The sequence below is a fragment of the Stegostoma tigrinum genome, chromosome 19 (genome assembly GCF_030684315.1).
Source record: "Stegostoma tigrinum isolate sSteTig4 chromosome 19, sSteTig4.hap1, whole genome shotgun sequence".
Classification (NCBI taxonomy): Eukaryota; Metazoa; Chordata; class Chondrichthyes; order Orectolobiformes; family Stegostomatidae; genus Stegostoma; species Stegostoma tigrinum.
The window spans coordinates 60,444,703-60,469,123 of NC_081372.1; the positions used below are offsets into that span (position 1 = coordinate 60,444,703).

A 24,421-nucleotide genomic window follows, 5' to 3' on the forward strand; every position below is an offset into this window, starting at 1 on the left:
CCCTTTCAAAAGCTTCACTTGAGCCCACTTGTACCACAGTCTCAGGTAATGCTTTTCAAATAGGTTGGAGAAATCAGAACTATCTCCATAATGAAGTTCCTCAGCCCTGGAACCATGCTCGTGAATTTTTCTGTACCTTCACATCCTTCCTACAATGCAATGCTCAGAACAGTTGAGCTGAATAACTGCAAGTTCAACGTCACCTTCTTGCTCTTGTATTCTGTACCCCTATTAATAAAGCTAAGGGTACTGTATACTTTATGAACTGCACTCTCAATCTGTCCTGCTACATTCAGTAATTTATGCAGCCATACATCCACATTCCTCTACTTCTGTTACTTGCTTATCTCTTTTCATTATTCCTCTTGCTTCTCTCATTTGCTTTTTTTTAAAACCCCATTACAACATTTAAAAGGCACCTGGATGGGAATATGAATAGGAAGGATTACAGTAACATGGGTCAAATGGTGGCATGTGGGACTTGATCAATGCAGAATATCTGGTTGAACGTGGTCAAGTTGGAGTGCAGGCTCTGTTTCCATGCTCTACGTTTCAATGACTCTTTTCTGAACCTCAGCCTGGTTCTCAACTGTATTTTATACCTGACAGATGTGATAAGCACATTTTTCTTTGTCTTAACTTTTATTTCCACTGGATGTTTATTAACCTTTCCCTCTCAAGGGAACGTAGCTCACTGTACCTGAATCTTCTCTTTGAAATAAGCCTATTTATTTTTCAGTTTTTACTGCCAAACTCCAACTTCACTTTATTCAGCCTAGATCTGTTGTTCTCCTTCTGGTTAGTTTTCCCGCACTTACATGATTCCTACTCTTTGTTGTTCTGTGTCCTTTTCCATAGCTAACCTGAACCTCGTGGTACGATGATCACTAACACCTAATTGCAACCCTAGTGATGCATGGAGATTCAGCAATATCACCTTTTGAAATGGCCTGGCAACATAACTGGTGCAGAAAATGGTCCTGAACACACTAAGACCTCTTGCTCCTCCGTGCTTTAAAGAGAGTCTGGGAAAATAGTTTAGGTATGGTGCAGCTTACTAATAACAGCTATTCTTTTCTAAAATGTAAGTTTTTTTTTTCCCTCATTTCCTCCTCAGGATCGTTGGTCTGTATCTGTCTGTGGTGTTGGTCATTGGAAAGTTTGTTCGAGAATTCTTCAAAGATATTTCTCGCTCCATCATGTTTGAGGAGCTGCCCAATCCTGATAGAATCTTGAAGCTGTGCACTGATATCTTCCTCGTGCGTGAGATGGGCGAGTTAGAACTCGAAGAGCAGCTTTTTGCCAAACTCATCTTCCTTTACCGCTCTCCTGAGACCATAATCAAGTGGACCCGTGAGAAGCAAGAGTGAATGATAATAATGAGAAATCAAACATTCATCACACCCAGGAAATTCAACATTAACCTCAGGAAACCACACGGCAGCCTTGGATTCCATCAAACTCTTTTTAACAGCTCCCTCACTGAGACAGGAAGTCTGCATGTTTATTCTTTGGCAAGGTATTGAATGTGAATGTTTTACACAATTATACACCTCAGCAGTACTAAGTGATGGGCACCAGCTGCAGAATTACTGCATAACATTGCTAAAAAGACCAATAACTGAATTCCGGGTCCTATCAAATGTGCAATTTCAGAGCTTGTACTAACTTCCACTTCAAGTACCAAATGCTGCTCAGAAATTTAGAAACAGGAAGCATTCAAACTGCAGAACACCAACATCTACTCCAGAGTATTGGTTCAGCTAAAAACATGCTGTCATAGGCACTTTGTCATTCTTATGACAACTGTAGATGAGAAGATAAACAACTAGGGCTCTTGCTACTACTCACTTGAGCTGCGTTACTTTCAAACACTGATTTGAGATACATTTAATGTAAGGTCACAGTAAAGCAGAACAGGTCAGTGAAGAGAAACAGTTCATTTAAACACTAACTTTTTCTCTGGGAGAAACCTGGGTTTTGCTGACATTATATTTGATGGATAACACTGGGGTATTTTCACAGGATTCTCCTAAATTATTCATTCTCACAGATTTGGGTACTTACATGGAAACACACCTTCCTACCCCCAGCAAGTGGGCAGGCTTAAAGGGACGGCCAGCGATCAGGGAAAATAGCAGTGGCTGCCCTATCACAATGATGTGGAGATGCCATTGTTGGACTGGGGTGGACATGGTCAAAAAAAAAACACACATCAGGTTATAGTCCAACAGATTTATCTGAAAATGCAAACGTTTTGGATACTCAGCCCCTTCCTCAGGTGTCCTATCACAAGTGATAGCCACAGCCACTACAGTTCTCCACCTTACTCAATGCTTTTCAGAGAGCCAGTGCTTTCAGAGCAGAACCAGGTCACCAAAGTTCAACAATATGCAGCTTTTATAGAGCTGTCATGCTGCACAAACCAGGTTGGGAATTACGCTCCAAAAGAATAACAAACAGTGTGCTTTTTTTTGCTTCCCAGAAGAGGATCAAGTCAAATTAGAAGCAATGTCAACACATATTATATTTCTGAGAACTTAATACATTTGGCAAATGATGTCACAACTTATTTTAAACCGAGTGCTGTCAGCTTCTGTGTTGTGTTCACTGCAGGATTTTAGACCTTGCACAGCCGGGTTGAAAGAGAATATGGGTTCAATAACGTCTGCCCAAAAACCTCCTCCCTCCTTAGTATCCAAGGGTCCAAACAGACCATCCAGCGGAAGCAGCACTTAATCTGCACTTCACTCAATCCAGTCTACTGTATTCGCTGCTCACAAAAGTGATCTCTTCTACACTGGGGAAAGGAAACTTACACTGGGTGACTGCTTTGCAGAACACTGCAAAATAGACCCTCAGCTTCCAATTGCCTGCTACTTCAACACGCCACCATGTTTCTGGTCAACATCTCTATCTCAGACTTGCTGCAGTGCTCCAACAAAGCTCAGTGCAAGTTGGAAGAACAGCCCTTGAACTCAATACTGAATCTGAATCTAAACAGTTTTAGAGTTTGAGGCACCTTCTCCCATGTCCTTACCCCAAGCCCAACACGTCAGGTGTTCTTATTACAATGATCTGCTATTACACATTATTAGCCACTAATAGTCCGCATCAACAGCCATTCACTCTCTTAGGCAGACTGGTATCCGCTTCTTTGCCTATCCAACTGTTCTTGTCTCGCTGTGCTCTATCTCCACCTACTGTTTACTCCTTAACCCCTTTCCACACCATAGGTTCTGCATAAAAACCAAACTGTTTTCTAGCTAATATCAGTTCTGAAGAAGAGTCACTGAACCCAAAAAGTTAACTGATTTTCCAGCAATTTCACTTTGTCACATTTGTTGTTGTAAGGTATAAGCAATAAGTGAGGCATAGGGATAGACTGTATAAATAACCCATACTGTGCCTGCCATGGGAGTGTCTCTGACTGAATTTAATGTCAGTAACGTTGAATTAAATTCCTTTAACAAGGCCTTGGGCCTGTTCCACAGTGGTGATTCCATACGTCTAGTTCAGAAAACATAAGCTTGGGATAACAAGGATTACTTAATATCAAAACAACTAAAGCTGATACAGCGACGAAATTAATAAAAGAGGGGACAGGTAGATAAAAGGAAACTTGTGCAAAATGATTTAATAAGATCAAGCATTCCAATCTGTTCGATACATTCAGTCAAACAGAGAATGTCTTTATAAAAGAATAAAACCATTTAGTATAGCAATTCTCATTGCCCCTGCTGTACCAAGACCACATCCCCACCACTGCAATAAAGCCACGTGTGTGCCCACTCTCCTGGGTATTTGATGATGGTTCTCTATGGATTCCATTTTATTACTTGTTACTAAATGCTGACAGAAGGAAAGTGAGACTTTATACAATTTGGACACATTTTGAACAGACATGGACTCAAAGGATGTCTAAAAGCTTGAATCGGAAGTAATGCCAAGACTTCAGTGATGCCCTCACGTGAGGTTTAAGCTTCTGGCTAATGCTGCTTGTAAACTCCATCAAAGTAACAAGCCAACAGTCCCCTTGAGAAAGAGTGCGATCCCTGCTTACACATGAGACTCGTTATACCTGGATGGTTGGATTGGCGATTGATTGACTTATTACATCAGTGATTTAACTGTGTGCACAGCTGCCCTCCACCTTACACCAGCCTCCTACGTTTGGACAAGCCACAGTCTCCCTCGCTCGTCGCATAGTGTTGGTCTGTGCCAGCACCAAGAGGGGACACTAGGTTCAGCATGGGGTCTTTGGAAGCACGGCCAAACAGAGCCAACAGGAAAGCCACCCCAAAGCCGGTTGCTCGCTCGCCCTGCACACAAAATAAACAAGTATTACATCATTTATACAGTGTACTATTTAATAACTGGCCAGTTATGGGCTTCAGGAACTTATCAACGCTTTTACCTTTACAGTTTCCTTACAAAGGAGTGAAAAACATTGAGAGCTTTTGAAATAATTAATCTGAACACTTTGAGGGATTCAAAGGTAAGCTGGCTGGTATGGTGATTGGACACTAGGCCCTTTGTCCGTCTTTGAAAGAGTTTGGCCAGTCTAAATATAGATTCTAATGGACAAGGACTGCTGTTTTCAGCATTAGCCTGACAATTTCACTCAAACGTGCCACTGATGTGCAAGGTGGGTGCAAATTTTGAGTCATGAATTGAGGCATCTTGTTAGGACAGTGTAGGAGGAGGTATTTTGATTCCAAATTAAATTGGGGATGCCTGATGGGACAGTGTAGAGAAAGATTTATTGTGTACTTAACCCATGCGGTGCCTGCAGGTGTCTGACGACATCACTTAGTTCTCAAAATGACAGGTGTTCCACTTCCAACAAGGAAGAATTTCTCTCTCTCAGAGATATCATGAAACTTTGGAATTTCCCACTCGAGAGAGCAGCAGGCATTGGGTCATTGAATATATTCAAGATTGAATTAGACTAATTTTTGATCTGTAAAGGAGACAGGGGTAAAATTGAGACAGGCTGTAAAATCGACTTAAGCCCACGATGATCTTGCTGGATAGCAGAGCATACATCAGCAATTGAATGGCTGACTCCTGCTCCTATTTCTCATGTTCTTATGAAAGGGAAACATTTCACATGTGTGAATAAACACCCTTTCTGATGCAAGTCTGATTTCCGAAATGCAGTAAGTCATGAGTCAGAAGAAAAGGAATATTCAAGTACAGAAAGAAAGGCACTGAATGAGGGAGAGATCAGGTAAGGGGCTAGAGAAGGGAAAAAAGTGAAGATGACAAAGAAAATAAAGAAAAAAATGCATGAACATGGTTTAAGATAATTATTGCAAATCATTGTACGAGAGGAACTATTCAAAATAAAGGCAGGTGTATAAGAAATGAAGGGGTCAGAGGAGCACAACACATCCTAGCAGGTAGATTATTAATTTAACAAATTATAAATCTCAAGTTCCTTTAGTTCAATTACTCTCCCACTTTTCTTTTAATAGAAGGGCCAGTAAAACTTGGTAGAGATGACACAATATTCACTCAATCTCCATTGAGTGGCTGTGTACATTCCGATTCCAGTAGATCATTACCTGCTTAATCTCGGTCTACAAGCTAGTGTTACTGATCAGATAATGCTGCTAGCTCACACATTATTTTCTCATTGCAAGGGACAGTTCACAATAAAAAAAAAATTCCCTCCAGCTAGTCACCTAAGCCTCAAATTCTTCCCTTCCTCCATCACACAATCTACACACATACTGTTAGCTACCCTCAGCCTACTCGAGCATGAACTCTTCCTGTACCCAGAAATCCTTCCCCGAAATTGAAAGTTCCTCAATCACATGTACTCACAGTGTGCACAGGGGAAGCAATGTCTACATGCACCCAGACACCAGGCCAATCAAATCCAATGTGAGCGCCGATGAAGAGACCTGCACAGGAACTTTGAGCATTGTCACGATCCTGAAATGGAGAGAGAAAATGAAGTGGAAACTCAGGCACCAAAGTCGATTGCTTCTCTCTTTTCTGCTGCTGCCAGCACTTCTGTCCCTCCAGCTAAGAGAACAGCTACAGTGACTGACGTTGTACAAATGCAAGCATACCATGTAAATTCAACCACAAAAATCGATGCTGCCTTTCCTTAGCAACAGGCTTATCCAAGCAGTGACAGAACAGGGACCCAGGGACACAGTTTAGACAAACATCTACAAGTCCACATACCAGTCTTGATCTCAGCACTGAGTGAAGGGGAAGACAGGGGAAAAGGTAAAGGACAGAGTTATCCCTCTTAATGCCTAAGTAATAGGAACACTCGCTAAGGTGTGACTGCTGCAGACTCAGAAGTAGAAGCTCAAATTAAGTTTGGTGTAACCATTGCAGCTTTCCATTACAGAGAACAACTTAGCTGGTGAATGACAGGGCAGTGCCAGTTTGGCTGTCAGGCCAGTCCAAGATTCCACACTCAATCAAACTAGTGGACAAGCAGCCCCACTACTGACAGCATCTTTGAGGGTTCTGTCCTGCAGCAGACCAGGAACAGTAACTAGTCAGCACTTTGTGTTGGTTCTGCTTTGGCAGCACTGTTCATGTATTTTTCACATGGACAAATGTCTCACCAGAGCTTCTCTAAACTGTCAGCTGTGGCTCAGTAGTACGACTCTCACCACAGTGTCCAAAGGTTTTAGTTAGCATCCCATTTCAGAGGCTTAGCATGATAATCCAGGCCATCACTCAAGCCATTCAGAAAGGGACAGTTACACTGTCAGAGGCGTAAGTCATTAAATCAAGGTCCAATCTCCTTTTCTTATTGTACTGGTAAATATTTAGCCCCCAGTCATCAACCAAAAAGCAGATTTCCTGGTCATCAGAGATAGTAGGAACTGCAGATGCTGCAGGATGAATACAGTCGGCCAAGCAGCATCATGGGAGCAGGAAGGCTGATGTTTTGGACCTAGACCCTTTCTCTGATGCTACTTGGCCTGCAGTGTTCATCCAGCTCAACACCTTGTTATCTCCTAGTCATTACTTCCAGGCTATGAGTGGAAGATTGCTAAATGCAAATTGATTTTTGTGTTTCCTATATCATAACAAGGATTACACTTCAAAACAGTGATAATGGGAACTGCAGATGCTGGAGAAGGGTCAGATGCTCTGATGAAGGGTCTAGGCCCGAAACGTCAGCTTTTGTGCTCCTGAGATGCTGCTGGGCCTGCTGTGTTCATCCAGCCTCACATTTTATTATCTTACACTTCAAAACAACTTGGTTGGCTGCTTTTGAACAACTTGAGGCTCAATGTGAAACTAAACCATGCCCTTGGCTCCTCCTCCCTCCAATAGCTGGTGTGAGAAGGGGCGGCACGGTGGCTCAGTTCTTAGCACTGCCGCCTCACTGCACTAGGGACCCAGGTTCAATTCCACCCTCGAGCGACTGTCTGTGTGGAGTTTGCACATTCTCCCCGTGTCTGCATGGGTTTCCTCCGGGTGCTCCAATTTCCTCCCACAGTCCAAAGATGTGCAGGTTAGGTGGATTGACCACACTAAATTGCCCATAATGTTCAGGGGTGTGTAAATTAGGTAGGTTATAGGGGGATTGGTCTGGGTAGGATGCTCTGAGGTTCAGCGTGGACTTGTTGGGCCGTAGGGTCTGATTCCACACTGTAGGGACTCTATGAAAGCAAAGACTAATAAAAACAATCTCTCTGCCTCCCACATAGTGACCACAGGCTCCCCAGGAAATTAAAATACACTTACAGCAACAGAGTTTTTCATATCAGCCACAGCAGAGGTGAACTCACTGAAATGGAGTTCAGGGCAGTAGACAAGAGGGTGGGCAAGGTCCCCACTACTCCGTCCAGCCTTAACACAGGCCATCTCCCATTCTTCAGTGTTGCACAGGACAGCAGCATGGTATTTTCCTGTACATATACCCTGCAAAGAAAGAAGGACATCCAGTTACACCAGAAGCTTGCAGTACTGTCACGAGGACTTGCGACCTGCCCAAGGTTATCTAGAGTCAAAGCTGCTGAATGAGCTTAGATTAGTTTTGGTCTGATAAACAGAATTTACCTTCATTACCCAAGTAACGTTTGGAGTGATTACAGGAACTATAATTGCTTTAATGAGCCATTTGCAGTTTCACCGTTCCGGCCATGCATACTGTCCCGTAACTCAAATAACCTGATTCTAAAACTAGCTAATCCAATGCAGACCTTGCTTCCTGGGCATATCACTATTTCACTGGGTGGGGGAGCTTTTTTGATAAACTTCAATTAAGTTTAACATGGAATAAATAATATGACTTTGACTTTAAAGGATTTATTTTCTAAAATCTTTCATCACTTGCACACACAATACATAGTGTAACACTGCATTAAAACAATTCCACGTCACTAAGTTTAATCAATTTAGACCCAACAGGTATATATACTTTTTGGAATAATACTCAGCTATACGAATGCTTATGGAGACATGGGTGTCATTGGGTCGTACAGGTCTCAATGTGAAGAACAGAACTGGGTCACACAAGATTCTGCGTGTGTGATGGGAGTGTGTTTTGGATCACGCAGAGCTCCGTTTGTATTTTGAGGAGACATAGTCGTATCAGACTCAGTCAGTGTGAGGGAGAGAAGAAAATTACTGGCCAAATGGGGCTTGCTTTTGTTGCTCCCACACACAAGACAAGCATTACTGGATCACAAAGACCAGAAGGTCCCCAATTGGATCCCAAACCTGCACAGTGCTAACCACTTCTAGAGTAGTCTCCAGAGACCCTCGATACTCATGCGGACACTTCGGATAAGGAGGGGAGGTGGCAAACCCACCAAATTCAACACTGACAGCACCTATTCTCAAAACAGACCAACACATTCCACTGCTGAACCACAATAAAGCAGTTGTACAAGTGATGAAGGCCAACAGCTAGCAAGGGCCCCCAATTCTGAGGACGGTGGGCTGGGGATGTTAGTTAACAGAGGGAACAAGCAGCTTTTTCAGTCGTTGCGACTTATGTCCACTGTCCCTCGTCAATTAACTGCTAGAAACCACAAGGAACAAGACAGAAGCTAGGTCATGAAACAAACAGATCTCCTGCACACACCCATTCCACCTCCTCTTGCCCGATAGCAGCCCTCCAGCTTAACTATACCTGTGCTCCAGTAAGTGTTGCCATATCAAGGATGATGTCTGCCCCCAGATCCTTGGATGCATAAGCTACTCCATCTGCCAGTACCAAACGTCCTTCAGCATCAGTGTTGTTAATCTCAACAGTCCTGAACACAAGAGAACAGAGTCAGTTAGTAACACAAAGTAGGCAAAGGTTTCATATTACATAGCATCAGAAATGGTACTGGTGACAGGGGAGTGGTCTACCTGTGTCACCAACATGCAGTGAAACTGTGACACTGTGAGCCCATGCAGTATATTTTCCAGAGTAAACACAGGTCATTGCCGACCTGCTGCGAGTAATAGGCGTGGCTAAGGGAGTGCAAATAAGATGATACAAGAGCACAATAAAAAGTGAAATAAATTTATTCAATACTTTTCCCTATACCTTACAATTGGTCCTTCACAAAAATAAACAAACTAGTGATGAGCAGTGCTGTCAGTCAGTAATTAACCATAAAAGAAAGTACAAAATGTATTTAACCCCAACATTCGTCAGCAACGTATGAAATAGTCAAATTCACAGGAGAAGGGAGCTCAAATAACTTGTCAATAAATATTCTTCCCTCAACTAATACTATTATAACAAACTAATACTATCCCTCTCATTACTCTTTACATTGACATATAAACCACCTCATGGCAAAAAATTGTCTTATCATATGGGAAAGCAATTTGAGAAGTGCTAAAAATTACACTTCAAACAGCCTTTATCAAAAATTGAAAAAACCTACAAAAATCTTGACTCAATCACCCATGTGAACATTCTTATACCAGCGTGAATTCATCCACATTGCTGTAAGTATACACTGCAGCCTTACTTTCCAGAGTACATCTGATGAATATCGTCAGGTCTAGTTGCTTTGGGTCCAACAGCATTTTCAGCCAGGCAGAATACAGCATGCAGATTGTCCTTAAAACCCTGAAACACAAACAGGACATAGATGTGACTGTAGCACACGCTGCAGATATGTTACTGCACTTGGGCTGGCAGTACAGCACACTCTCTTCACTGAGCAGCACAATGCCATCACATGGGGTGAATGCTGCAAGTGTTGAAAATGACACACTGAATTTTCAGGAAAGCAGGATATCGCATTGCTGCCATAGTCTTGCCTCAGACACCTCTGAAAGAAGGTGGCCTCCCAGAGACAGACCAACCCCTAATGCCCCAGAACAATTCGAACAAAACCCTGGTTACAAGGTCAAAAGATGCTGCACCCACAGCCTGACAGTCAGGGGGAACTTCCCTCCACGATAGCAGTCTGGCAGCTTTTTAAAGAATTTGGAATGTGCTGAGAGTAGTCGTCATTCATTTACCTGCATTGACAGGCTGCTTTTACAGTGTGGCAATGTCTCCTATTAGCCTTCCAGCACCTATAAGCTGCCCACAACCTTGAGTTGGGGAGCAAATACTCTCCGGGTATTAACTGACCACTCCGCTTCAAATCCTGCCAGCTACTTTGTACACACTTAGGGTTTGGGCCATGGATTTGACCCCAGCAACCAGGTCCCAATGCCAAAACCAAAAATCCTGCCCAACGTGCTACAGGAATGTATGATATAACTGAACAGTTATAAATCTCGTCAATCCTAAAGGATAGGAATGAGCACATTTCAAATAGAAAACATCCAGAAAAGTGGGCGGGACGAGAGATGCTACAGGTATACAGGTTAGGGAAATGAGAAAGGTAAGCAATTCACTTTGGTGGGTTGTCCACCATAGCAATTCACTTGACAAGGAAAAGGGAAACATATTCAACAAAAGGAAAAGTTAGTTTAATGGGCAACTAGATGTAACTGGGGTGGGGGACAGTGCACAGCACTGTTGTAATTATGCTGAAGATCAGGCTTTGAAGACGAGGGCTCAAATACCATTCAGCAACTGGTAGAACTTCAATTCAACAAATACTAATCTAGCATTGTAAGTGTGCTTACCAAGACTAAGACAATGACAACTTTTGACGAGATAATATGAACTGCAGGTGCTGGAGAATCCGAGATAACAAGGTGTAGAGATGGATGAACACAGCAGGCCAAGCATCAGAGGAGCAGGAATGCTGATGTTCGTTCAGGCCCAAAACGTCAGCCTTCCTGCTCCTCTGATGCTGCTCAGTCTGCTGTGTTTATCCACCTCTACACCTTGTTATGTTGACAACTTTTGATTGCCGTTTATCTGGTTCGCTAATGTTCTTTAGAGAAGGAAATATGTCATATTTACCTGGTCTGCCCTGCATGTGACTTCAGACACACAGCAATGTGCCTGACTGTTGGCTGCCCTTTGAAATCGCCCGAACAAGCCCATCAGCACAAGGGCAATTAGAAAGGCACCAAATGGTTTTGCCAGTGACATTAATGTCCCTCAAAAGGAAAAAGTTGAAAACAACCAAATGTTTTAACAGTCATAACCATATACCTGTTGTGTGGTTCCAACATGATCCACAGCATTAGAAAACCACGAGAGCTACTGAGTGCTCATTTCAAGTTAGCCTTCATATACCACCTGGATAACATCTAGCAATTAGCAATGATGCATAGGCAGACAGAGCCACACAACAACTGAGTTTATCGCGGTCTGTTATTCTGAAATACGAACAGGAAAATTCTGAAAGGAGACGGTGTTCACTGGGATAAGTGCAGAAATATGTTAAAAGGGCAATCAGAAGCAAAGAGGGACATAAAGAAACACATTGACACAGATGTAAAATATAACAGTACAACGTCTTTTCCAAATGTTGACTGTAACCAAAGAGTTAATTATCATAGTAGTGCCTGTGCTCAAATTAGAGGATGGCCGTAGATATTCTGACTACTTCCAGCAATACATACAAGTGAAGGTGTGTGCACCATGCCCTCCCGATACTAAATAAATGTAGACACAATACGTAACTCATATCAACGTGTTTGAAATCTAAAGTCTTGAACAGGCCAAAAAGAACCAAAAGGAAAGATGCCAGAAACAGATAGTATGTGCCTCAAATAGCAAGAGGTTACTTGACGGAGCCCACATGAAAGTTTATTAATTACACTCAAGGCAGTGAAAATTCAGAGTAAAGTTTGAGCATGGATAAGAAATTAGATTGAGGATAGAAAACAATTCCTTTAATAAATTTGTAATATTTAAGAGTGCAGATAATACTGAACTTGTAGGTGTCATATGGTAGGAGTTGGAGAAAATATTAAGTGTCTTTTGCAATGACAGATGAAATGCAGTACAGACAAATAAAGACAGAGAAAACAAGCAGCTCACATACAATGCTTGCGCTACAGAAATAGACAAGGACACAAAGACTTAGTGGTTCAGTGGACTTATTGAACTGAAGTCTCAAGTGGGCTGAACAGCTTCATTCATAACTACCCTCTGATTTTATAGCCATAAACTGGCTATTCTCCTGCACAGGATGCTTATGACACGTGAAATTGATGCCCTCCCATATAACTCAGCAATTCACTGAGCAGTACACTAGACCACAAAAGCATTTTGTAAGAACATGCTACTCGTGTTGGAACCTGCACTGCGCTCTCCCATTTTGGGCAGGTATGTATTTTAAAGCCACTTTTGCTCAACAATTCTGGAATCGGTGTCTCATTGGGTCAACAGAGACAGAAAGGTTTTGTTCAGTTTATGCAGAAGACCCAAATTACTGCAAAGAATATTGAACTTTCTCTTATTTAATCAACATACCCTGACAGTGACAGTGAGCCAAAATCTTCCATGAACCAGTTGCTACAAATACAGCAACATCTGCAAGGTTATTCATGGAGAACTGAACAATGTCAACTTGGGATGTTGGGTAGGAATCTTGTTCAATTCAGTTCTACTCCACAGGAGGTTAGAACAGAATGGAGTTAAAACAGCATACAAAGGTTAAGTAGCGTGTATAATATTAACCAGGCTAGAATGATCTCTTGGACTATTATAATCATGAATCAGCAAGTCAAGATAAGCAGCGAACTGCAATAAAAATACAACCAAAGCAAGTGCTCTCCCACTGGCACACAACACTAAAACAAAATACAGCAGATTCATCATTTTAAGTGCAAATTGACTGTTGAAACTTCCAAGTCATTATCTGCCAAAATGATTTTGCCCTGGGGTCAGAGAGGAATTTCCTTAATACTTTCCCCAATTCCACCTGGGCTTTCTTTAATTGGGTTTACTGGTGACAGATCACATGATTTTCATGTTAGGTGGAGTGCCTATAAAGTATTGTGTGGAATGGCTGTAGAATTAACCAGATGTTTTTTCATATCCATCACAGTTTGTATGCAGTTAAATTGGGTGCAATAGTCCAAATCAATACTGGACTGCAGCACATTGAGGTTCTCTCTATGTGTCTCTCTCTCAGCCCAGAGTTTAATTTCACTTTCTTTCAGTGTCAGAGTGAGGATCAAATCTAGTTTCAGGCTGCAGCAGCATAACATGAAATAGATTTGCGCTGATAACACAGGTGTACAGTAAATGGAAGACTAGTTCTCTGCTACAGAATACAGGCCACTGAGTTACTGTGTTCAGTCATAAGGGATACTGCCTAGAAGATCAGTTCTCCCTTCTGTGGGACAAAGACCAACTCCTTCACATTAGCACAGCATGGCAGGCCTGAGCCCTGTAAAGCTCAAGGAGAATGTCGACAGGCACAGTGGTCAGAACATTATAAGTTTCTGAATCCATATTTCTTCCTACACAACACAAATACACAAAAAATATTAAGTTATGGAGCACTCACTTGTTTCACAGCAGCCTTAAAAGCCCCAAGTATAGCAGCTGCTCCACCACAATCTCTCTTCATTCCCGGCATGGTGGTCTACAAAAGAATATGTACAACGTAAATCTTACATGTGTGCATTCCACCCCCTCTTCCTGTGTTGACATTTAAAATAAGAGCTTCCTGTGTGACCTCAACATGCTATGACAGCTTTTTCCCACCTAATACAGCTGTTCATCACTGTAAGAAAGCCAGAACTACAGTGCAACAGGGAAATAGTGACCCAATCAGTCCAGGTCAGCACATTCTGATTAGGAGGAATCATGGACCTAATTACATTTCGACACAATGACCCCTAATCTAGAATGTGCAATTTCAAGTGACTAGCCTACAATGACACTTTCTATTATTGGAATTTACAACAGAAATATAAAGGGAAAGAATAAATGAGTTTAAAATAGCAGCTGAATTAAGTCTGTGCATCTCAGTCCAAATAAACCCTTCCCACTAACCCCACATATTATTTGATCTCAAAATGCCATAAGCAAGGCTGCAGGACCTTAACAAGTATTTTAGATCCTATGCAAGGTAATGACAAAACAAGCCTGTAGATTTATGTGCTTTATCAGGGAAGAGCTTTGCACTGATTTGACAACAAAGTTGGCTTCACCCGATGTGAAGACTAGAGGTCAAGTTACAAAACGCAAGGTACAGGCCGTCTTGAAGATTCTCCTTAACTGTAATGGGCAAGTCATCAACTCTTAGCTGGAGCACTAAGTAATATTCATAGAACATAACAGCACAGTAGAGGCCCTTCGGCCTTTGATGTTGTGCCAACCTGTCATACCAATCTGAAGCCCATCTAACCTACACTATTCCATGTACATCCATATGCTTGTCCAATGACGACTTAAATGTACTTAAAATTGGTGAATCTACTACCGTTGCAGGCAAAGCGTTCCATTCCCTTACTACTCTGAGTAAAGAAACTACCTCTGATATCCGTCCTATATCTTTCACCCTTCAATTTAAAGCTCGCCGTCACCATCGTAGAAAAAAGGCTCTCATGGCAACAAACTCTTTCTTGGGAATAATGAAGGGAGAGCAGACATTAATTGGAGTCCTGTGGTGTACAAACATTAGGGTGCAGCACAAAGTCCTGACTGATCTGCTTTTGCAGTAGTAACAAAGTGCGCGATAACAGGAAAGACAGACAATAGTATATATTGGGAATGGAAGCATTATACAGCTGGGAAATGATTTGAAGGAAAATTTAATATCTTAATATCGCTACAATACAAAACCAGTGCCAAGGACTGTCACGCATTTGGCACTTAAAAGAGACAGAATTCACACGTGAGCTTCAGAATCCTTTCTGCATGCCGATTGACGAGGAATAAAAATGGAAGGACAAAGCAACAGCCAAAATAGATAACAAGAAAACTAACCAAGTATTAGTGAACCTAATCAGTCTATTGCTACGCAGTGGCTGCTAATGGTGCTCCTAACGGGAGATCCTTTCTGAAAAATGGATTGATAGAGATTGGCTAACCTAACCGTTAGCGTTGGAGCAGGTCCAGATCTGCTGTTCCCAGGTGTGATTTGCCAGCACAGCAATTCAGGCTGGCCGGTTGATACTGAGTGAGAGACATCTTCTGCAAAATGGTGATCAGCTAAGTACTGGTGTAGGTTATTTATCTAGGACCATCAGAGTAACTTTCCAATTTGTTGAAATGTTCATTTGACTTTGACTGGATAGCTAAGTTGTAATTAATTCTTCTCCCATCCTCTCAAATTTGCCCTCTCTCTGGAAAACCTGAACTTGAAGTTGCTACTTTATCCCCCATACTGAAAGATGAAGTAATATATAAAATTATGAGAGGCATAGCTTGGGTGGATAAGCGAACTCTGCTTCCCAGGGCAGAAATGTCAAATACTAAGGGGCATAGTTTAAAGGAGAGAGAGGAAAGGTTTAAAGATGTGCAAAGAAATATTTTTACATAGACAGTGCTAGGTGCCTGGAACACGCTGCCATGTGATGTTGTCGAAGCAGTTGGAAACATTGAGGAGGCATTTAGACAGACAGGGAATAATGGAACATGGACTACGTGCAGACAGATGGGATTAGTTAAGAATGGCATCAATCTAAGCACAGACATGGTGGGACAAAGGGCATGTTCCAATGTCTACTGCTCTATGTTCTTTGTTTTTAAGTATATTTGCAAACTGATACTATCCTTTATCTGAGGAACAGTTGCTCCCAAGATTTTTGGATAAAACATTCCACACTGTTTTATTGCCTTGACAGTGCTACATTCCCCTGAGAGTCCATCACCCCCTATATTTTCGCAAACAGCATAGTTGTTTGGGATGGGGATATCCAAAGGAAACTGCTGTATTACTTGCCTACCCTTACTACTTTTCCTGGAGGTAACCCATCTACCTGACTGTATCTGTGGTTTTTCTCACTTCCTGAAACCACCATCCATTACACCCCCAACTTCTGTAAATTCCTCGTTGCCTCTAACTGGCGCTCCAATTGATCCAAGCAATCCAGTAGGATTCGCAATTAAACATACTTCTTACAGACATCATCAATAACATGGAAACTTTCCCTAATGCCCCACATCCAAAAGGAAGAACACATCATTCTACTAAAGGCCATCCTTGCACTTTAACAATCTACAGACCAAGAAAATAGCAAAGTCTTAACTGCACGAAAAACACTGCTGTAGGATAACTTAGCACTTATGTTATACTTTTTTGAAAAAAATAATCAAAAGACAGATCTCAATAAAACATAATCAAAAATCCCCACCATACTCACTATTGTAGATTTACAAAACAAAGTCTACACTTTAGAAAAAGCCACTTAGGAGTTCCCCTGCCGTGCAGAGCTCCCCACACAAGTTTCTCTGAGGTCAGCTGTAAATTTCATTGTTCGTTTATTTTTCTCAGAACAACTCCTATGTCCAGAGATACTTGAAACTAAATAGCATTTGTCTAGGAAATACTTTTTTTTAAAAAAAGCTATTGGTTTCTGTGGGAACCGTGAAGTTTACTTCAATTTGATTTCCTAAATAGTTGGAAAATAAGCTGAAAAATGAATTAAGAAGCTCCCAAAGTAGATGCTCAGATCATCATTCAAAGCAGAATAGGATTTAGCAAGGGGTTGGAAGAAGCGAGGCAGACAGACTGAAAGCAAGACAGAGACCTCAGACTCACATTCGGGAAATGGTCCTGGAATGTACATCTAGTGCTGGAAATAGGGTCAAGTGACTGAACAGAAAGGGGATGCTACAGTTTGGCATCACTGTGGAGATGGAATTAAAGGGCTGACAGATCAGGGTTGGGATGTACAGTCTGATAACATGAGGGAAGGAAGATGGTAAATGCCTGTAAAACCCATCTCCCCTGATTTGATATAAATTGCTTTAGACTTATTCTTGGAAAATAATTGCATTTGCATTTTCAGAAACTGATAAAGTATTTTTTGGTTCTAATACTGGTTTCTTCATTCGCCCCAGACTAAGGGTGTCATATAATACTGAAGTGGGAAACTCTGTAGCAGAGGGTGGTGCCCAGCAGAAATTCCCAAACTCAATTCACTCCAGATCGTTTATAGCAAAAAAGATTACAATGACTCTTAGGTCTACTTAGGGAGAAATGCCAATTAGAAAATGCTTCCTCAGTGGAATGTAAATATTACTGTGCCTACATTTCCCAGAACCTGCCACACTGAAATTCCTACCTTTCCTTTAATGCTCAGGCCTCCTGTATCATATACAATGCCTTTGCCAACCCAGGCGATGGTCTGTGTAGCACCTTCAGGTAAGTAACTGAGAACTGCAAGTGCAGGCGGATATACTGCTGCCTTCCCAACACCATATATACCTAGAAATGATCAAAGAGAAGCGAACATTAAACTTGATTCCCATCTCCAGGGCTATACTGCTCCTGCCAAATATCTACTGCATGTTGTAAAAAAAATACATCTGGTATTACAATTCACAACTCAAAGACAGGGATAAGACAGTAGAAAACTACCTCCGAATCCTTGTTCCTTCAGCTCCTCACCCCGGATAATGGTGGGAACAATCCCTAGTGCATTCCCAACCATCTTTATTTCCTGCAAATAAAATATCCATTAGAACGAGTAAAGCTTCAATAACAGGCTCTGCTGTTGACCTAATAAGTGCATTACATAGCATTGTTTTGAGTATCGCACATCATGATTCAACCCCTGGTTGGCTGATCAGCAGGGACAACATTACAGCCTTGGCATCCTGAATTAAAGAGAAAAAAAAACAGCCAAAGCTCCTAGACCTGATCCTTAATCACAAAACAACACACCTTTTTTGTTTTTTTTTTTGGCTTTGGATTGTGGACCAAAATAGAACTAAGAAACAGTTTTAAAACAAGACTGCAGAAGGAGATATTGTACTTTTAAAATGAGTAATTGGAACAAATTGTGAGCTGTGTTAACGCTGTTGCTTTTTTGAAATGGTGGGGGAGGATGTTTGAGATCCAAGTGCAGCATTGGTGTGTGTTCAAGGCAAATTTTACACAGACAGACTGTTGATTGTTCCTTCAATCAGGACCAGTAAGCAGGTCAGGCATTATCAGCACGACAACACTGTCTGATTGGCTGTTGTGCAGGTAAACTGCCTAGATGTGAATAAAGTGGCCGAAAGTCACGAGACTGCAAAAATACAGCATCCCTCTCTCACTCACTCTGCAGTGAAGTAACCAAGAACTGAAAGATAGCTAGCTATTCTCTTGAACCATTTGCCATAAGCTGTCGCCTCTAAGAAATGGAACAGTCTGCCAATTGCTTGCATTTTCAGCAAAGAACTGAAAGGACCTTGTCAATATGATCAGAGACTAGAAGGACTTGGAAGAAGCAAAAAGGACACCTCATTGAATCCTGTGGACTGTGTTCTCCTAATTTTTTGTCCAACTTCATCCATTATTTTGTATGTATGTGTACGCAGGGTTTTAGTTAGGGGTAAGAGTTTAAGTTAGCAGAGTTTTAAGTTGACAAATCACATTTTATTTGCCTGTGTTTAGGATTGCTTTGCTTGTAATAAATAGTAGTTCTTATCGAGAAGACACCTGCTCAGTGTTTCTGTTAATGTGGGCCTATCAGACAGGGAAATTGGAGATTTTGAATAAGTTGATGAAATCTTTAAACTTTTTTACGACAACCCTGGAAGTAGTGGGGCTCAAGTATTAATGCACCTTCCCAAGTGGGTCATGGCAGTAGACATTTTCTCAAAAGTGAAAGATTGCGTATGCGCGTGGATGTCGAGTGAAAGCAGATTTGATATTGTCCATTGTCAAATACCTTTCCAAAGCAAACTCTCTAGGACTCTCACAAAGAATGGTCAACAGATTCTTAAGGACACAAGACTGGAATACAATGGATGAGTATAGCTGGAAGACTAAACTCTGTACCACCCAGATTCCTACCTGCACAATGTCCCAGCTGTGCTTACCACAGCACCATTCTGTTCTCCCAGGCATTACCACTGAAATTCATGGGTTGAGCATGTGCCATCAGGTGAAAATTCACAGCAGTGGCTTTCCACAAAATTCCAACAATTGTAAACATCAAGCAAAGACTACACCATGCACTGCTGGAATATCAAGTAACAATGAATAAAAGGGTAAACAAACTCATGATCTTGAATAACCCTCATCTCCATCATCCACTGGCAGCAACATGGAACTAACCCCCTACGTAAAACATTTGTGTTTACAAAACTCACACAAAGTGATTTTATATCAAATTTCAGCTCTGACTTATAATTGAAGGAAGAGACCACCAAATTATTAAACTAGCTCTGTACCTTATCAAGTACCCCTCTTGGTTCCATAACTTTTAACTCCCTATTGCCTAAGTGTCATTGGGTCTTAATGACTGACAGCGTTTTTTCCAATCACAACTTGGAAAACCAACTGAGACAGTACACCAGGATTAGATGATGGTCACTTACCTCGAGAAAAATATCAGTGTTCATTTCATTACAGGGGGTGTCCACAATGCGAGCTGCAAGACGGATTCCATCAGCAGCACTTGATAGACACTACAAATAAGACAGCACATGAGTGAAGCAGAAATCCTGAGTAGTGTGTTGCATACTTCGTGATCACTTACAAATTGAGCTCAGTTTACATTGTGATACAGTGATGCTAATCATGCAGGTTCAATGCTTGTACCAGCCATGGAAATTCATGAGCACCATTCCTCATACTGGCAGAATGGTAGACTTCAGATACAAACAGCTGAATTACATCTCTCCGAAGGACACACAGATGCCTATAGTCCTTGAATGAGATGAGAACAAAAGGTTGTTCATTCACTCATCCTCAGAAAATGTCCACAATTGTTTGAGCACAGTAGAGTTTTACCATCTCTCTAGCCCAACAAGATAATATAATGCACTGATCACAGTTGCACTTCGGGGACAGTCAACAAACATATTAAAGGTTTTGTCTTAACCATTACTGCTTGGTGTGCAGGATCACAACGACTGCTCGTGTCGGGATAAATACCAACACAAGCTAGTTACTTGAACGGTCTGCTTTGAATGATGAAAATTCTGGCTAATTGAAAACGTTAATTCACTAAAAATAGTAATGGAGCATGATGCACTTCTGTTTAACTCCTAGCCTTACAAAAACGGGGCATATTCACTGGTAACATCAAACAAAACCAGGGCAGTGTCAGTTATTATTCTCGTATTTCTTAAAACTGAAGTGAGAAGGAAAACCAAAGCCACTAAAATTTCACAGCAGAGTGACATAAGCAGCAGCTTCTAGATCATATGGTAAATTGAAGTACGGGTCAAATTTATACAAGTGAAGGTACTATCACTGAGTCATGGCAGCACAACATTAGTGGCTGATGCAATTAACTCATCTTGTAAGAAAAGGTTTGGTGGCTGAATGTAAAGGGAATAAAGGGATATGGTGGTGTAGTCGAGTAGAGTTAAACATATTGCTTTGGCTTCTCTGCTTCCCTCACCTCTCATACTGCAGGGCTGCTGTGTGTTTACAGTCTTTTCTGTTTTTATTTCAAACTTCTAACATCTGCAGTATTTTTGCCTTTTCGATTATTCTGTTGTTTTGATTTCTATGTAATTAATATGCACATTGTAAATACCATCTGAAAACCTTTGCAATCACAGCACCAAGTTTAGCCAAAGCTAGCATCTGAGGAGAGGAATTCAGAGTTAAAGTTCGGGTCAAGTGACCCTTCTTCAGAACTGACAGCATCTTTTGGTTTTTGTTAGATTTTCTGATCAATTACCTCGAGCGTTGTTTCTTCAATCGGACCATTGTTCTGCCCGACCAGTAGGAATTCCACTGTGACCACACGTTTGTCTGTGCGTCTCGAGGCGCTGGATCGGCGGGAAAAGAGGGGAAACGCCCTTGCAATCGCACAACCGGAAGCAAAAACATCAGAGCGCTCACATACCATCTAAAAGAGAACAGGAAAACACGTCAACACTAGCCTTGTCACTTCAATTTACTACCTTGCTTGTTTTCTGAATGTTCCACTCTCTCTCTCCACTGTACATTTAATTCAAAACCTGTGCAAGCAAATAAATTCTGCTCCAGCTATTCCAATCTCAAGCCACAGAATAAACATTATCCAATGTCCTCTTGTCTTCCTGCTTTTCTTCAGGGCAAATTGTGGGAAAATCCTGGGAGTAGATCCATTGATAAAAGTTTCCAGGTCAGTGGCCCAGACAAAGAACTTTCAATGCAATCCTTCCGTCCCCGGTCCTTAGGGATTGAAGTTGCTGACTTTGCATCAAAGGACCACCAGACAGGCCTTCAGAAGGAAGTAACCCCTCAGTTATTTGTTTCCACTAATAAACCAGGGATGAAGATAACATTTAGTCTTTTCAGGATGGCTGATGTAATCTATCAAAGCTCTTTAATAAGTTTAGGACAAATCCTGAAACCAAGTCATTTTGTTTTTTATGTTCTCAACCTGCTCTCAGGCCTCAAAGCCACTGACCATTGTTGGAATATTGGTCGAAAAACACAGACTTTTGTTACCTTACTTGGCATCCATTCATCAAATATGATCTTGTATAATGAACTTATCACACATGACATACAAATTCAAAGTTTTAATCATGACCAGGAGAACTAACTCTATATTCCCTTGCCCCAGGGTGTTGAAGTTTAGTGCAGGTCCCAAATATACATTGGATGAGTTTGCTTAAGTTAAACTGAACAGGAAGCAGCAAGCGAGAACAAGACCACGTGTAGATTTGATGCTGCCTCTGCCACAGCTCATACTAGGCAAGGTACTGGAGTTGGGTTAGAATGACAGAATCTCCAGAGACAGCAAATAAGTTGGTAAGAGCACACATACAAGGGTCCAAGAGAACAAGTGAAACTGCCCCAGAGACAGCAAGTGCACACAGTGAATGAGGCTGACAATGAAAGGACAAATCACGAGCAAAACTGAGTGGGAGAGAAACTAAGATACAGAGAACGAATCTCAAAAAAAGGATAGTGAAGGAGCAAGAAGGAAAAATATTGGGAATTCTTAAAGCACTTGACAGTGTAGATGAGAAAGTGTTTCTCCTTCTGGGTGAGTCTAGGACATAATCTCAGAATAGGGGTTGCATATTTGAGACACAGGTCAGGAGACATTTCTTCAAAGCGTAGTAAAACTGTGGAATTCTTTACCACAGGGGGCTGTTCAGGCTGGGTCGTTAAGTATAATAGAGGCTGAGATGGATGGCTTTTTAATCAATAAGGCAATCAAAAGTTTTAGGGGAAAGGCAGGAAACAGGATTATCAGATCAGCCATGATCTCACTGAACGACAAAGCAGACTCAATGAGCTGGAAGGTGTATTTCTGCTCCTAAATCTTATGTTCTTACGGAAGTAAGTAGGCAAATTAAGGGGAGCAAGAGAGAGATGGTGGGGGAGAGGGAGAGTGCGCGGGGGCATAGAGAGAAATCACTGAAGAAACATGAAGCACAGGTTAGGACACAAACATGAATAATTGCAGGACCAACGACCAAACTAGATGGTAAAAAAATCAGGTGGATGCACAGATATCCACAGGATTGGTCAAGGCTCATGGTGGGACAAGAAACCCATAAAAAGTAACAACAAACTAACAGTACAGAGGAGGCATACAGAATCAGAAGGAAATGCACACAAAAAACAAAGGCTCAGAAGCATCTAAATTCTAGTGCTAACCATGCACTTAGCACATTCTAGACATCTCACTGTCACTGATGAAAAATAATTACTTGCTTCAAAAGAAAATTTAGCCACTCATACTGATTAAAGTCTCTTGCAATTTACAAATGCCATCGAATCAATCAATTACAGTTATCCTGCTTTGACTCCTGACAGCAGCGGCCTCAAAACAGCAAGCCATATTATTAGGACAGAAAACAACTGCAGGAAATGGGTATGTTCTTTTAAGAATAACTTTAAAAGGTGACACGCACAATCCAAACAAGAGACATTTAGACAAAAGAATAAATATTTCAGGAGATCTTGGTGAACATTTCTATTCAAACAAACCCCAAATCACCCGTCCCCATGTAGTGTGTTCAGGCAGTAGTTACCAAAATGCAGCGATTCACTCCTCCAGGCAGGCTGCTTCGCACCAGACGCGTGAGAAATGGTGCTGCTGACGGGCTGTTGTGTCGACTGACTCGAGAGGGTAAGGCAGCCACTGTGGCATACGTCAGGTACAGGGGGCAGTTGTCTGTTGGGTTGGGGTTGAGAGTGCCCAGCGCCATCTGCCAAGCCTGCAGAAAGAAAACAAAGATCTGCATTTATATATGGTCTTTCATTATCCCAGGAAGACCCAAAGTGCTTCACAGCCAATAAAGTACTTTGGAATAAAATAAAGAACTAGGGATGCTGGGGATCTGAAACAAAAACAGATATTACTGGAGAAACTCAGTTCATCTGGCCGAATTGGTGGAAAGAAAGTACAGTTAACACTTCAAGTCCGAAGACTCTTCACCAGAGCTTTGGAGGACAGTTGTCATTATGGAAACACTGCAAGAGCCCTGGAAAAGCATGGAGATCAGGGTAATCTGTTAAATGATATGGGATGAAGGATTAATATTGTCCTGGACACTGGGAAGAATTCCCACACTATTTTGCAAATGGTGCCAAGGTTTTTTAATGCCTACAGGACAGGGCATACGGCTACCAATGAACCACTATTACAACTTCACTATGGCTGGAATATCAAACCTGAAGGATTTAACTTGCAAAATATCATTATTGCTAATGCACCAGGATTACAGGAAGTTGTTGAGTTCAAGGCAATGAACAAATATAGTGTAAAGTGCCTCTAATTCCAGCTTCTGGATGTTTTGAAACTGGAATGCTTGAAGAGACAGAGGAATTGGGCTATATCCAGCAATTATGTAAATTGTGCACATTCTCACTGGAGAAAGAGAAAGGGATGACCAGTGATATCGTTACTGACTGTAAAGGATCAAGATTATGCGGAGCATAACAAACTGTTTCAGCTTTGTCCAAAACATTAAAACCACAGAACATGATGT

The 24,421-nt window shown here is 41.6% G+C and overlaps 2 protein-coding genes across 2 annotated transcripts in view; one reads left to right on the plus strand and one right to left on the minus strand.

The window, feature by feature from the left end:
- Positions 1-4,788, plus strand: part of LOC125461205 (piezo-type mechanosensitive ion channel component 2-like) — a 205,327-nt gene extending 200,539 nt beyond the window's left edge. Inside the window, exon 53 of the mRNA XM_048549712.2 lies at positions 1,118-4,788. Within this exon, the coding sequence (XP_048405669.2) occupies positions 1,118-1,370 (253 nt within the window). The 3' untranslated portion in view covers positions 1,371-4,788. The remainder of the gene's footprint in view (positions 1-1,117) is intronic.
- npepl1 (aminopeptidase like 1) overlaps positions 3,612-24,421 on the minus strand; it is a 28,529-nt gene continuing 7,719 nt past the window's right edge. The window contains exons 2-12 of the mRNA XM_048549720.2: positions 23,462-23,647; positions 21,163-21,333; positions 19,847-19,936; positions 17,895-17,976; positions 17,599-17,741; positions 13,869-13,946; positions 9,963-10,063; positions 9,125-9,248; positions 7,732-7,908; positions 5,833-5,943; positions 3,612-4,322 (exon numbers count right to left, since the gene is read on the minus strand). Coding sequence (XP_048405677.1) covers positions 4,155-4,322; positions 5,833-5,943; positions 7,732-7,908; positions 9,125-9,248; positions 9,963-10,063; positions 13,869-13,946; positions 17,599-17,741; positions 17,895-17,976; positions 19,847-19,936; positions 21,163-21,333; positions 23,462-23,647 — 1,431 coding nt within the window. The 3' untranslated portion in view covers positions 3,612-4,154. The remainder of the gene's footprint in view (positions 4,323-5,832; positions 5,944-7,731; positions 7,909-9,124; positions 9,249-9,962; positions 10,064-13,868; positions 13,947-17,598; positions 17,742-17,894; positions 17,977-19,846; positions 19,937-21,162; positions 21,334-23,461; positions 23,648-24,421) is intronic.